This window comes from Tamandua tetradactyla, chromosome 1 (genome assembly GCF_023851605.1).
Source record: "Tamandua tetradactyla isolate mTamTet1 chromosome 1, mTamTet1.pri, whole genome shotgun sequence".
Lineage (NCBI taxonomy): Eukaryota > Metazoa > Chordata > Mammalia > Pilosa > Myrmecophagidae > Tamandua > Tamandua tetradactyla.
The window spans coordinates 232,371,923-232,387,504 of record NC_135327.1 but is presented as its reverse complement, the minus strand read 5'-3'; the positions used below and the strand labels follow the sequence as shown (position 1 = coordinate 232,387,504).

General features: G+C 58.0%; 1 protein-coding gene across 1 annotated transcript in view; it reads right to left on the bottom strand.

Moving 5' to 3' along the window:
- MRC1 (mannose receptor C-type 1) overlaps positions 1–15,582 on the bottom strand; it is a 78,964-nt gene that overhangs the window by 58,507 nt on the left and 4,875 nt on the right. Inside the window, exons 3-5 of the mRNA XM_077154726.1 lie at positions 10,247–10,648; positions 6,943–7,116; positions 2,633–2,797 (exon numbers count right to left, since the gene is read on the bottom strand). Coding sequence (XP_077010841.1) covers positions 2,633–2,797; positions 6,943–7,116; positions 10,247–10,648 — 741 coding nt within the window. The remainder of the gene's footprint in view (positions 1–2,632; positions 2,798–6,942; positions 7,117–10,246; positions 10,649–15,582) is intronic.

Genomic DNA, 15,582 nt, shown 5'->3' with positions numbered 1-15,582 from the left:
ACGTCCATGTCCAAGAGCACACAACATCCTTTTCTCTTCAATACTGAGGTCCATTTTTTCCCAGTCAACACCAGAGGAAACGGGCAAAAACAATCAGGAGAGCAGGTCAAATTTCACTTCCTGCACCTCCTTTCGGTTCTGTGAACCGGCCCTGCACATGCAGAGCTGTGAGTGTGATTCAGGAGTTGAGGATGAAGGAGCTTGCTCCACGCTCTGCAGGGCGGAAGCAGAAGTGAAGATGAAGAAGTGCCGATGGGCCTGGGGAGAGCCGGGCAGGGCGCTGGGCACGCACGCAGCCCTGGATTCCAGCCCCGGATTCCAGCCCCGCCGCCTCCGCCCGCCGGCACGGCCTTTACTCCCAGTGCATGGGGGCTGGCGACACCAAGCCCAAGGCTGGCAGACAACGGCTGCTCACCGAGGGGCAGGAAATGGGATCTAAAGGCCATGAAACCGGCGTATGCATCCAAAACACAATGAATTCCTTCTAACTTTTTAAATTCCCAACGAACATTTCTTCCTATCAACGCCTGGTGTGTGTTACGGAAAAGCAGGAAGGACCCGCGCTCTATCAGAGAAGGTGGCCCCACGACTCCAGCGCAAATGTGCTGAGAGCAGTTCCTGAGGTGGATAAGGCGCCAGGGCAGGGGAGGTGAGCGGCCTTGCTGCTCTCCTGGGGACATGATAAACCCTGCCGATTAGGGAGGCATTTCCTGGGGGGCCGAACCTGGCAGCGGCCGCCCTTCCCCCTGCGCGGCCGGAGAGGAGCACAAAGTAGCCCTGCCAGGTCCGAAGCTTCCCGAAGGCCAGAGACAAGCATGGCTCGGAAGTGTCATGATAACGCGTCCCTAAAAAGCACGCCAGCCGAAACCACGCCAGCCCTGGCAGTTTCTCTCCCCAAACACCTCCAGACTGTCCTTCACCGTCTGCTTGGTTGACTTTTGTCTCCTGGGCTCTCGGCTCTTCCCCTTATTTGTGTCCCTGCCTGGAAACATGAACAGCTCTGATACTTTGCCCCAGTAGCAGAAAGGCCCAAGGCCAGCAAAACAGGCTATTTTAGCAGAAGGAAACACGATGCCATCTCAGACTGGACAAAGGGACGTGAGGAGGCCCTTCCCTTTGAACTTACGACTAAGGAGAAATGTGCCCCAGCAGACGGAACGGACCTCTGCAGCGGTGGGGAGACGGGCCGGACGCTGAGCAAGGCTGCGGAGTTGGGGCTCTAACCCAGGCCCCAAGGCCGAACACGTGCCCCCCCCCCAGGGCAGGCCAGGCTCGTGCACCATGCACGTGCCAGCCAGGGACAAGGAGGTGCCCCATCAGGAGATGCCAGTGGGAGGTGCCAGGTGTAAGGCGCCAGGTGGGACATGCCAGGTGGGAGGTGCCCAGGGGACAGGCAGCCACCTCAAGCTTAGGAACCACCGTGTCTCTGCCCACCTGCCGTGGGCTGTCCAGTTGCCCAAGGACAGGCTGAATCTCTGAGGAGTCACTGTTATGCTGCAGGGTCGTTGGTCAGTCCAGACCTCACCGAGACGCTCTGGCGTGGGGGCTGTGCCCGCCCGGGGGCACTTACACAGTTTGTGGGTATTGGACTTTGAGCTTCTTGTGCACAGAGCCGCGGCTGCCGAGGCGCTGCCATGTGGACGAGCAGATGTCTCATGCGCAGGGCAGACACGTGGGGAGTGAGTGAGCGGATAGAAAAGAGCAAATGGATGTGCTTATCTGTAGAAATTGGGCAAATGTGGCGCTCACTATGATAACAGCGGTGGGCAAACGAGAGCGATTCAGACAGAAACAAAGGAGCCTTCGTAGAGAAGATGCAGCCTGACTGTGAAGTTTCGGGTGTTCCAGGAGAGGAGGATACCGTCAAAGAAATGGCGTGGGGGGTGCCAGGCCAGGAAGACTAGACTCTGCTGTGGCCGGAGCGCAGCACGGCTCAGCAGCTGGGCAGCGGCACCTTTGGCGCGGGTGTTTGTTACCTGCTGGGAACTGAGCACCAGTTGTTTGTGCTTTTGGTCTTTTGGGCCCAAGGACCCGGGGCCAGAGAGACTTTCATCTGGTGGCGCGTCGGGCAAACTGGGGGAGGGACCCTGGAGGCAAGGAAGGGGGACACTTTCTCTCCCACACTGATTTCTCGTCCTGATCTCTCTCTCTGTGCACTGTAGAAGCTAGAGGAGATATTATCTGAGCAGGCAAACATTAGCTCTTTTAATTTCCACGACCCTATAAGAACAGATGTTTATGAAACCAAAAAGCTGTGGAGAGAGCATCATTCAGACCTAAAACCCGGCAGTCTGGGAGTCAAAGCAAAGGGGCAGGGAGGGTGGGACTTGCGGGCAGCTCTCGGGGCTCTGCCCAGGCACCAGGTCTTGGCTTTGCCCCACGTCCAAGGGCGCCAAGCCTGGGGCAGGGGCGACTTCCACCCTGAGCCCCCGTGAGCCCCAGGCTCCTCCCTGCCTGAGCTCCCGAGAGCGCCACAAAGCAGCGCTGCCCAGGGATGCCACCCTTGGCCATCCTGGGTCCTTTGCAAGGGACGGATTCGTCCAACTGGCCGCGCCATTGGCTGTGGACGGGCTCCGCCACGATGCCACCGCCGGCCCAGGAGCAGCCTGGAAGGCTCCGCCCACGGCCTCACCTGTCAGGTACGTCTGCTCGTGGATCTCTGTGACACTCAGCAGCTCAGCGCCCTGCTGCTGGCAGCTCCTCCGTGCCTGCTGCCAGGTCAGAGCCGACTTGGAGTTTATCTGGTAGGAGATGCTGGTCAGTGTGTCCTTGTTCCATAAGCTCTCGCTTCCCTCAACTGTGAAAGAAGAAGTCGGGTGGAGTTTGCTACACGGGGCGTGGAAAAGACTTTGGGGGAAAAGCATCTTCAAGCAATCCTAGCAGGATCATTGCCCAAAGCATCATCTATAGATATTTACTTGTTACTTTTAAAGCACCTCTGAGATTCTCTTAGCTCCTGGGATGAAGAGGGGGAGCTTTGAAAGACCTTTGAGAGACCTCCCCCTCAGGTCTCTAAAGAGAGGAAGGGGGGGCATAGTCTCCCTATTTCTCCGTTGGGACACTTGGGATCAGCTGAGTTGGGAAGCGAAGCAAGCCTGGAAATGAAGCTACCAGCCCAACTTCCTAAATCCATAGAAGACAGAGCCTGAATTTCATGCCTAGCAAGAGGACAGCTTGCCCGCACACTGCAGCGGGGGTTCTTTAGAAGCGTGTGGGGATGGATGTGGGCTCTGCAGGCAGGTCCCACGGGGCCACGCACGAGCCGATGGACGTGGCCAGGTTACTCACTTGGGGCGTCACCTTCTCATGTCTAGAATAGACTCAGTATACCTCACACCCTGGCGCATACAGGTGCTGACCGTTAGCCTCTCTTCCCTCAGAGCAGAAAACGATTCTTTCAGCTTATTTTTCCTGTGCTATGCTATAATCCCCATAGACCCCCAAAACTCGGATTCACTCTTTGAAAAACCCACCAAAGCTATCTATCAATATAGACAGATCAATACTTTTTATAGCATGTTTCACATGCTTAAATGGTGTGGACTGTCCCTTTTCTCTTCTACTAATACAAAATTCTACCTAAGAGTCATGTGAAATAATCATCTTTCACTTATTTTTAGGAACAGAGAAAGGATTATGTAGCTTTTGCAATGGTCTAGGGAGCACTCGGCTTGCTAAGATGCTGGGTGGCCCTCCCCGTGTGCTGGGCCTGTGCTGTGTGTCCCTCTGTGCCACGTGCCTCTCCGTGCCCTGTGCCCCTCTATGCCGTGTGCCCTCTGTGCCGCGTGCCCCTCTGTGCCGCATGCCCCTCTGTGCCGTGTGCCCCTCTGTGCCACGTGCCCCTCTGTGCCCTGTGCCCCTCTGTGCCACATGCCCCTCTGTGCCGCGTGCCCTCTGTGCCGCGTGCCCTCTGTGCCGCGTGCCCTCTGTGCCGCGTGCCCCTCTGTGCCGCGTGCCCCTCTGTGCCGTGTGCCCCTCTGTGCCACATGCCCTTCTGTGCCACGTGCCCCTCTGTGCCGTGTGCCCCTCTGTGCCACATGCCCCTTTGTGCTGCGTGCCCTCTGTGCCGCGTGCCCCTCTGTGCCGCGTGCCCCCTGTGCCGTGTGCCCCTCTGTGCCACGTGCCCCTCTGTGCCACGTGCCCCTCTGTGCCGTGTGCCCCTCTGTGCCACATGCCCCTTTGTGCCGCGTGCCCTCTGTGCCGCGTGCCCCTCTGTGCCGTGTGCCCTCTGTGCCGCGTGCCCTCTGTGCCGCGTGCCCCTCTGTGCCGTGTGCCCTCTGTGCCGCGTGCCCTCTGTGCCGCGTGCCCCTCTGTGCCACATGCCCCTCTGTGCCGCGTGCCCTCTGTGCCACGTGCCCCTCTGTGCCCTATGCCCCTTTGTGCCGCATGCCCCTCTGTGCCCTGTGCCCCTCTGTGCCGCATGCCCCTCTGTGCCGCGTGCCCTCTGTGCCATGTGCCCCTCTGTGCTGCGTGCCCTCTGTGCCGCGTGCCCTCTGTGCCACGTGTCCTCTGTGCCACGTGCCCCTCTGTGCCGTGTGCCCCTCTGTACCGTGTGCCCTCTGTGCCGCGTGCCCCTCTGTGCCGTGTGCCCTCTGTGCCGCGTGCCCTCTGTGCCGCGTGCCCCTCTGTGCCACGTGCCCCTCTGTGCTGTGTGCCCCTCTGTGCTGCGTGCCCTCTGTGCCACGTGCCCCTCTGTGCCCTGTGCCCCTTTGTGCCGCATGCCCCTCTGTGCCCTGTGCCCCTCTGTGCCCTGTGCCCCGTGCCCCTCTGTGCCGCGTGCCCCTCTGTGCCGCGTGCCCTCTGTGCCACGTGTCCTCTGTGCCACGTGCCCCTCTGTGCCGTGTGCCCCTCTGTACCGCGTGCCCTCTGTGCCGTGTGCCCCTCTGTGCCGTGTGCCCTTCTGTCTCTCACCTCGCTGCCCATGGGCCTGAGAGACCTCAACTCTGCTCCTACCTCACATGGCCATTGGAATGGGCATACCCAAGAGGAAGAGAGAAGCATTGAAATTTCACTTTTCAACAACATAGAACTTTCTAAGCTGTTTTAACTAGAAAATCACTGTATCTTTAGATTAAAAAATAAATTTGAATTGGTAATGTTAGACCTAAATTATAATGGTCTAAAACCTCCTAGTTTAGTGTCCAGGTGGGCTCTCCCCCACATGGGTGAGCTCCCACGACGGAGACTGACCCCGGGCTTACTTGAACATGGAGATGCTTTCAAACAACAAATACAGCTACATGCTAGTAAGGAAGTCCAGAAATCTGGAAGTTTTGTTCATATTATGGTAGAAAATGTGGGTTACAAAAGGGTGGGGTGGGTATTTTCTTGTTGAAGGGAGGAAAGGGCTCTAAGTGACCAAAGAAGGAAGCACAATTTGACTCTTGCTTTCATCGGACACGCAAAGGATTAAAACCGATTTCTCCACGGACGTGGAGGTTTGCTGGCCCGGCATCCCCCCGAGAGCGCGAGTCCCCACGTCAGCGGCACAGCTCCGCTGAAAGCTGAAGCTGCAGGCCACAGGGCATTGAGAGAAAGGAGGGTTTTCCGCTCCCTGTTCTCATGAAACGTGAAAATAAATGTCCGAACGGAAGGAAAACGCTCCTGCAAACAACGCAGGAGACAATGAAGGCCCCTGAGTGACGCTGGGTCTACGACGGTCACGTCTTCCCGAGCGGAGCCTGCCAGGCCCAGGCTTACAGGGAAGAGAAATGCGCTTGGGAAAGGAACACACAAAACGAGGAAGACGAAATAGATTGGGAAACTGCAAAGCCCTTAAAAAGGAGGCATGGATTTTTAAAATGTATTTTTAAAACTTAACACATACTGAAATGTCTTTCCTTTACTTTCTATAATTTTTTTTTGTATTTAACAGTAAATATAATTTGGTTTTGAACTAAAATTAAAAGAATATCATACAGAGCAGGCTTGTGATGCAACACACAATCTCGCTAGACTGGGCGTTTTCTCTGTCATCGTGACTTGCCATTTTCCCCCCACATGTCATTCACTGGATCTCGCGCTCACCCAGCAGCTGCCTGGTGGGCACATTTGCTGCCGTGGGACCCATGAGCCTTCAGGAAAGTCCATGCTAAGAGGCAGACTGAGGAACACGCGGCCGTCCCTTTGAAGGGGCTGGGTCGAGCAGAAGGACTTTACTGTCCTCAGACACAGAAAAGCAAGTATTGCTTCATCTTAGGGGAAAACGTTCAACGTCTTGAGACAAAGAGACACCCACCCCGAGATCAGGCACCCCTACCTGCGGGGGAGCCGCGTCCAGGAACAGAGTTGTGTGGGGCAGGGTCCCGCTGGCCTGGAGCCAGACGCGCAGTGGGTTTGCACCCAGAACAGGGAGTGAGAATTAAGTTGTTTGTTGACAAACTAACATACCTGTGCTAACTGTGCAGCTCATGCTTTGGGGAGCAGCCTGGGGTTCGCAGTGGGGTCTGGGAATTCTGCTGGGGGCAGTGCTGGACCCACCCGGGCCGCCCCTGTGGTCTCGCCCCCACCCAGGAGCCCCATAAACCAGTGGGTGATCATGTGCAGGGTTGGGGGGCATGGAGGTCAGGGGGAGGGGAAGAGGGAGGAATGGGTGCAGGGGCGGGGAGGTCCCCTCTCCGCTGTCCCTCCTGAACTCTAGGCCCCCAGCCCTGAGGCCGGTTTCACCATCGCTGGGGAGGGGAGGGGGTGCCCGCCCCTGCGTGGCACAAGTATTGGACACTCTCCACGGTCACTCGCTCTAAACCTGGGAAATGACGCCATGTGGGAGCTGGGGGCACGGTCTCGTCCCATCAGCAGAGTCCAGATGGAGCCCAAAGGCACGCGAGGGTCAGACCTACGTCCCCCTCCCGGGCCATGGGGCCATCGTGGTTTCTCCTCCTCTGCACCGGGGCGGTGGGCGGTCGGGGTGAGGGCAGGACGCGCGGCCTCGAGGGGACTCACATTTCAGCGGACAGAATCCGAACAGCTTGTCGGTGTCGTAGTCAGTGGTGGTCCCGCACCAGAGCCAGCCGTCCGACCGCCCCGTGCTCGTGCAGTCCGCGTACCACTTGTCCTCAAACTTGAAGGGGAAGGCGCAGGGGGCCCCGTTGGCGTTGCCCAGGAGGGTGTACATGGCTGCGGAGAGAGGGGCAGCGCTCAGCAGGTGAGTGCCAAGCCCCCTGCAGAGAAAAGTGCCTGGAGGCGGGGCAGGCTCCCTCTCTGACTACCCATGGGGGCCCGTCCTCCCTCCTTTTACTTCCCTTCTCTTGCTCCCTCTAACCCACTCTCCCTTCGGCCAGGTGCATACAGCTGTCCACCCTTTGGCCAGGTGCATACACCCATCCACCTTTTGCCGGGTGCATATAGCTGTCCACCCTTTGGCTGGATGCATGCAGCCGTCCACCCTTTGCCTGGGTGCACATGTCTGTCTATCCTTTACCTGGCTGCATACAGCCACCCACCCTTGGGCTGGGTGCATACAGCTGTCTACCCTTTGCCCGGGTGCATACAGCCATCCACCCTTTGCCTGGGTGCATACAGCTGCCCACACTTCAGGAATAGCTGTAAGCCGCTTCATTTCCGCTGCCCTTTGGACCAGATTTTCCTCTTTCCTCTTGAGAGGGAAGAGTCATCAGTATATCGAAACCAGCTTGACTTCTGTGTTTCCTCCAAAACAGAGGATAAGCCTGGGACATCCTTCCTCTTGGTTTAAATCATACTATTATCAAATCTCCAGATTGGCAATAACCTTGAGGCTGTGCAGCACGAAAGCACAAGGGTGATGAGACCCCCTGCAGTGCCCCAGGACCCTCAGCAGAGCCTGCCAGGAAGGGGGGCCTGGGGTGGCCCAGCCCTCCATGAAGACAGCCACCCAAAGCCATGGGATGTGTCCATTGTCAGCACCGGCCTTCCAGACCCTGAATTCAGGTGGCAAGGACCAAACGACCCAAACGGGAAGCTCTGGTTTCCACCAGAAAGGAAAAGAATTCTTGTGGATGAAGGCAGAGTGGTCAGAGACGCTCCTGAGAAGAGAACAGCCCCGCCAGCGAATTCCTGGGTACGCCAGGGGCTTCCGCCCTGGTAAGGACACCCCTGCGGGAGACCTTTGCAACAGCTTGTCCTCCCTAGGAAGTTCCATGGGTCCGATGACTTGAAAAAGTTCCCGAAAGACATTTAGTCACTAAGATAACATGAAGTTCACACAACGCACAGCGCAGGACGTCACTCACACGAGAAGAAAAATGCGCGTCCCGCCCCTTCCCTTTTCCTGGGCTTCGCCTGCTTTGCCCATCCCACTGGAAAACCTGCACTGACCTTTATTTACTGCAAAACGACACCGAATATGTGTCACTAGCTGGCTACGAAAGACCTTAAAATGGATCCTCGCTTCCATTCCACCAACTCACAGGCAGCAAGCGGCTCCGGGAACACCGGCCCCCACTTCCACCACAGGAAGGAGCCCTGCCCACCGGGGCCCCTCCAGGCTGGCTGTGGCCCCCGAGGCAGCAGCACAGGCCCCGCCCCGGGTCCACGGGCACCTTTTCAGAACCGATTCCCCTGCTCAGCAGTTGAGGAGCCAGGGTATACAGCTGGCGCTAAGGCGGCCCCGGCTGGGCCCCTCACTGTCACTCCGCCTTGTGGCCCTGACTTCCGGACACCCCTTCCGAGCCCCCCTCCACTGCCCTCCCCCAGGCCTCAGCCAGCCTCAGGCAGCTGACGGATCCGAGGCCACTCAGGGCCAGGGCCTCCTGCAGGAGTGTCCTGAGCCCCGGGGGCAGCTGGGCAGGGGCAGATGTGACCAGTTCCGGGACCCCAGGCCTCCCTAGGGTGTCCGCCTGAGCCCCAGGGGTGTTATGTCCGCAGCGTGAACGGACCCTGCGGCCATTGCTGGGGCTGGGGGAGGGAGGACTGTGTGGAGCGTAGAGACAAAGTGAGTCCCAGTCCCAGCGCCTGTCCTCCCGGTGCCGGGATGTGCTCCCTTTGCCAGGATGTGCTCCCTTCACCGGATGTGCTCCCTTTGCCAGGATGTGCTCCCTTGGCCAGGATGTGCTCCCTTTGCCAGGATGTGCTCCCTTCACCGGGATGTGCTCCCTTGGCCGGGATGTGCTCCCTTGGCCGGGATGTGCTCCCTTGGCCGGGATGTGCTCCCTTCGCCGGGATGTGCTCCCTTCGCCAGGATGTGCTCCCTTCGCCGGGATGTGCCCCTCTGGGCCGGGATCTGGCTCTCGCGAGCACAGTGCACTCTTGCCCAGCCCGACCATCTTCCTCCAGTTCCTCCTTGAAGGTTGCCTCTCCTGTGGCTTCCAAACCCGCCTCATTTTCCAGGTGCCTCGGGGACCCTGCCCAGCCTGACCCTGCCGCTGCCCCTGCAGGCAGCCAGGCAGCCCATCTCAGCCCCCGCAAAGTGACCACAGACTGTCTCGTCCCATGGATAAGACCCTGCCTCCTCAGCCCTGGGTTGGTCCTGGCTGCCGCTCCCGCTGAGCACGCACCCAGCCTGGGCGCCTGGACCAGCTCTGCCCCGCGGGAGCCCCAAGTTCCCCTTTCCTTCCCCTTCTCTGCAGCCACCGGAGGCTGAGACTTGAACAAGAAAGGAGAAGGTTAAATACTCTCACTTCATTTAACCCTCAGAGGGCCCAAAGCATCAGCCACATAGAAAATGACTGGTTTTTGCTACAGCTTTCTCAGTAGCTGACTAATAGGCCATGCATGAATTTGCAAGCCAGTTCCCCAGCTTTTCTAACTGCTGATTTTTGCCATCACTATCAGGTGACAAAATGAATCAGAAACACTTAGAAACCATTGACGAATTCATCCAGATTTCATTTTGGCAATCTGAATTGATAAAGAATGCTGTTCTTGGGCCATTTCTCCAAGGATGATTTAAACTAAAGGAAAATAAATATTTGGTCAAATTCATTTATCAAATTCATTTACCACCACACAACCTTATAATGTCATATGAGAGTGTTCGGGTCAAAGACCACAGTGAAAATCAATTTCTAGGATTATAATGCATAGTTCGAGTATGCTCACACACGCACGTTTACACACACATACACATAAACATATATATCTTAGAGAAAGCTAAAAGAAGCCACTTCCCACGGATTGCAAATAGCTCAAGTTTCACCCTGGACTCGTCCCCGCATCCACAGCACGTTCTCACAGTGCTTAGAACAGCTGCTGGCATCTGTGCTCATGCGGCAGCTGCCAGGACGGACCCTCGGAAGCCGCCTCCCTGGGCCGCGGTCCCGGCACTCACCTTCGTAGCCGCGCGAGCACAGGTCGCTGGCCGTGCCGAACACCCGCCACCGGCTCCACAGGCCCGAGCCCTTGTACAGCATGACGTTCTTCTCCTGCCTGTTGCCGTAGTTGAAGAACAGTTCCTCGCCCCGGATCCCGAACAGCGTCTCGTTCTTGCACTCCCACTTCTGGAGCTCACTCTTGGGGTCACAGGCGTACAGGGTCACAGGCACCCAGTCGCTCTTGGACGGCACCCCCAGGCACAGCTTGAGGGCCACGCTCATCAGCCGCCCGTCCGACACCCACCGGAACCTCTGCGCCTCCTTGTCCGGGTCGCAGGCCGCGGTGTGGACGGCGCTGGGACCGGCCGCCTCCACGCAGCGCTTGTGGTCCTCGTTGTATATCAGGAACTGCCGCGTGTCTGTTGGAAAAGGAGAGGAAGCGTGCTCACGTGGGGGCCGGGTGAGGCCCCCACCTTCCCGCTCCGCCAAAGACTTAGGACCTGGGAACGGAGGTGAAGGGTGCAGCTGGCGCCCGGAGGGAGCCGGACGGAGGGGCCATCCCCGGGGGGCCTGGGGGCTGCTCTGTCGTGCTGGGGGTCCTCCATTGCAGGGAGCTGCACACAAAGGCCCTAAATGCGCCCAAGCCGTGGGGGCTGGGGACAGAGAAGGAAGCCCCCCCCCAGGCCGCAGGGGGACCCCAGATGCAGCCAGGGCTGGAACTAAAGGCGCCAACGGCCTGGAGTGGGGCAGCCCCGCGAAATTGGACCCAGCCCCACCATCTTCAGAGGCAGGAAAACAAGCCTGATTTTCTAATGCTATCCTTAGATTTGGGGGCTCAGTAATATCTTAAATTTTATTTAATGCAACTTCATTCATTTTATGTTCTGCAAATTTTTGAACTTTGCTCTCCAGGAAGCCTGGGCCTGAGCGACTCGACAATTTATTCAAAGTTGGCTGTTTCGTTCTGGTTCCCTTTCTAACAGCGGGGCTTAGGAACGCAGCATCAGCAGATACGGAAGGGCCTGCTGTATTGTTTTAATCATTTATTTCATTGCCAAGTTCAATCTAACCATTTCATTTTACAAAGGTACCAAATCTACTAGAAGTTAATCTAATTCGTGAAGTTTTGCAGTAACAATTAAATGAAGTTAACTGTCTCTGTCATTTGAAGCAATGCTTCTGAGAATTGCCTTTTAATAATATCGAGTTATACTCCTTATTTGAGTGATTTAAGGGAACACGCTCCCCACCTCACCCCCACCGCACCCCACTTTCACTCCAGCCCGTGGTGTTCGCCAGTGATGTCTCACTTCCTGTTGCCACAAAACAAACAAAAAAACAGGGCCTGGGAAGCATTTTTTCTTTTCCCCTTAAATCAAAATTCAGTTCATGAAAAGGTTTTTCTCTTTTTCCTCTTATTTTAAGAATAGCCCACAGAGGGCACTGGGTGGCCTCTTGGTTTAGTGGCATCATGTAAATCAGACACTTCTGACATTTGCTGGCAGCCCCCATCTGAAAGTATGGCCCCCCAAAGGCACTGCTGAGCTTTGGGGACTCAGGCTCCATGCATTCTTACCTCCCACGGCCCCCGGCATGGGACAGGGTGGGGACCCCCAGCCCCAGGCCCCTGGAGGCCGGACACCGCTTTGGGGCCTCACTGGCCTGGGGCTGCCTCCCCCTCCGTCCACTCCTGCCCGGCCCCGGACCCCCGGGCTCTGTCCTGTCCTCGTGGGGCTGAAGGGTAGGACGCTGACCAGGACCTTCGCGGGGCCCCTGCTCGCAGCAGAGGGAAACCAAACAGTCACAGAGGAGCCACCACGGCCATTCACCACCCCGGGGCCCGTGACCCACGAAGGCAACGGCCCCTGACTGCGCCGTGTCCCCCGACGCTCACCTGCAGCCCTCCCGGCGCCTGCGCCTTGAGAGGGGCTCGTCTGTGCGGCTCGGCCCTACAGGGCTGCCCGACCTCGGCCACCGGCGTGTGCCGCCCTCCCGGCTCTCGGAGGCTGCATCGGCCCTGCAGCCACCGGGGGCCCAGGTGAGCTCAGGTGTGCAAGCGCCCTCTGTCCAGGCCCCATCCTGCTGCCCCCCGCTGCCCCTCACGCCTTCCCTCTGCCCACAGGGCGCTCGGCAGGCAGCCCGGCCATCCCACTCCTTCTGGGTTCTCACTCCCCGTGGCCAGGGCGGGCACAGGCCAAGCCAGCCCTGCCTGGACACTCACCCCCTGGCCTCGGCCGCCATCCCAGGCCTGTGCTGGGCTCGTGCCCCCGCCCGGCGGCCCGGCGTTTCCAGGCTACAGCGCAGCGATGCCCACGGCCCCCCCCACACTCCAGACCATGCCGCAGGATCCAGGCTCCCGACCCCGCCACAGCTCTCAGGAGTCTCGGCTCCGGCCGCCCCCTGGCCCTGCGCTCCCACTGACTCCCCAAGGGCATGTCTGACTGTCTGTCCCCCGCCAGCACTTCCATCCAGAAGCTTCCACGTGGGTTACCCCCCGGGGACGCTCCCTGGCTCAGCGCAGGGCCGGCTCCCCAGGCGCACGCTGCCCTGCCACGCCCACGTGCGCCCATCCCACCTCGACCCACGTCCTCTGCCACTTGTGTCCTCACGTCCCTCCTCGTCCACGACACTCCTCCTTCTGGAGCCCAGCCGCCTCTCACCGGACATCAGTTGACTGAATAAAAGAGTGTTTATTCAATCCGAAGCATATTGATTAGTGACCCAGATAAAGTATTTGATTCAATCATTGGCTAACGGGGTAGGGTCTGTTTCATATTCAGTTTTCCCCCCAACAGCTTAGTTTTGCTGACGAGCCATTTATAAACACTGATACTTATGAAAGGAGTACGTGGAAAGAAAGTTTCTGTTTTTCCTTACGCACTTCCCTAATCTTGTTTGCTCTATTTATCTTTTGGCTTCTAGCACCTTCGGAAGCAGGGCAGATCTGATATTGCCTTTGCAAACAATATGAGGAAATGTAAAATTATCACTTCATGGTGATGCGCTTTCTGCAAACGCGCCTCTCAGTCAACAGGTCATTTGGCTTTCGCACTGTCGTGTGCAAAAATGCCACACTTCCTCCTCTAAGGGGCCGCCGAGACCACGGGAGGGGGGGGCATTTGCTGCCATTGACCACACCAATTGTGTGCATTCATCGGCCTTCTCCTTCTGTACGAATTAAGTCACTGTAATAGAAATGGTGCGAAGCCAACAGTGGGGTCTGTGGAGAGCTCTGTGCATTTCTCTGCCATCTCGTTTGTGGGCTCTAGTGTACGAAATTGTTTCTTCTTTAATACTTACATGTCAGAAATGTATTTACAGAGTTTGGGGCTGTCCCCCCCCCACGAAATGTGTCTAACATCACGTTCATCCTGCAAAGCCCATCTGGCGAGTATCCGCTGGGGTGCCGGGCCCACCCATCTGCTGGCCTGGCCCAGGGGTGGGAGTCTGGGGGGCCCAGAGCTCGCAGGCAGCGGGGCCGCCAGGGACCCGGGAAGGAAGCTGGAGCTCTGGCCGTGGTGGGAACAGGGCCGTGTCGGGGCGATAACCAGCAAAGGCGGCAGCGATGGGGGCTTGGTCCTGCCTGCACTTTCCCGCCACCCAAGGATTCCCCCAGCAGATCTCCCAGGGGCGGGCCTGCTGCACGGCGGGAGGTGACGTAGGGGCTGAGTGCCAGGCTGGCGGGGACCCCCAGCGAGAGCCCTGGGCTTTGACCCCTGCTGTGCCCACAACGCCCAGGAAAGTGCCTTCCCATCGTACGTATTCAACAGAGATATGTTGGGAAAAAACGAATGAACGGACACGACCCCACCCCCTGCCCTAGCAAATGGGGTGCTGGGACGGCATCGAGGCAGCCCCTCCTTCTCCCCTCCCCTAGGGGTCTTCAGGGCTCCCCAAAATTTCCCTTTCTCCCAGTGCTTGAGATGCCTGGCTCTGGGAATGAAGTCGTTTGTTCAACAACTAGGTGGAAAGAACTAAGGGTGCACTGCCAGGGGAACTTGCACTCAGAAAAAAGGGGCCCCGAAGTGCCGAAAGCCTGGACCAGATGGTTTCCGAAACAGAAGGACCCTGGAGTCGAGATGAGAAGGCTCGGGACAGGGAGGGGGCTGAAGAAAAGCCAGCGGGGCAGGGGCATGCAGGGTCCCCTGATTGTCTCTCCCCAGGGCTGAGCCCGTGTCTCCTTCCGCGGTCCGAGTGGCAGCAAACCCTGGTTCACACCGCACAGGAGGCACCATCCCCTAACCACTGTTACCTGATATCCCATTCCTCCCAGGAAACTGTTGCACACATCTCTGCTTTTTGTGCTTTTATCCATTCAAATGAGCACACAGCTGAAAGCCACAACCTGGCCTCAGGTTTTCCCATGATGCATCCACGGCATGTCTACAAATCTTCACCACAGGACCTAGCACCCAGGGAGGGCTCAGCACTCCAGAGGACTCAGCACCCCAGGGAGGACTGAGCACTCCAGAGGACTCAGCACCCCAGGGAGGACTCAGCACTCCAGAGGACTCAGCATCCCAGAGAACTCAGCATCCCAGGGAGGACTCAGTACCCAGGGAGGACTCAGCACCCCAGGGAGGACTCAGCACTCCAGAGGACTCAGTACCCCAGGGAGGACTCAGCACCCAGGGAGGACTCAGCATCCCAGGGAGGACTCAGCACTCCAGAGGACTCAGCATCCCAGAGAACTCAGCATCCCAGGGAGGACTCAGCACCCAGGGAGGACTCAGCACCCCAGGGAGGACTCAGCACTCCAGAGGACTCAGTACCCCAGGGAGGACTCAGCACCCAGGGAGAACTCAGCATCCCAGAGGACTCAGCACCCAGGGAGGACTTAATGCCCCAGGGGGGGACTCAGCATCCTAAGAGAGGACTTAGTATCCTAGGTGAGGACTTAGCACCCCAGAACGGATGGGCTGATGAGGACATACTTTAGAGAACGGCTTTAAAGGAATGCCCCAGTGTGTGACTCCTTGCGCACAGTCAAGGAAGGACAGGTGGATGGCACTCTCTGCCGAGACCCTGCTCGGAACAGTTCTGTTAGTAAAATAAAATGCCCACTCGCAGTGGATATTGCTGGAAGGGACCCCATCTGAGAAGGGATTTTCCAGAGACGAAAGCCACCAACCTGCAGGGTTTCCAAGAAAATGGAGCCCACCTTACAGATAAGCAACACCTGGTGATAAAACCAGGGTTCACCCATCCGAGAGCTCACCAGAACGGGCAGCCCGGGTCACAGGTGGGTGGACACCTGCCCCCGCTGTGGTGGTCCAGCCCCATGTAAAAGGGACTGAATGTCAGGGTCAGCCTGTCAGAGCATTTCCTCTGCCCGTCCCCCCCGGGAGCCCTT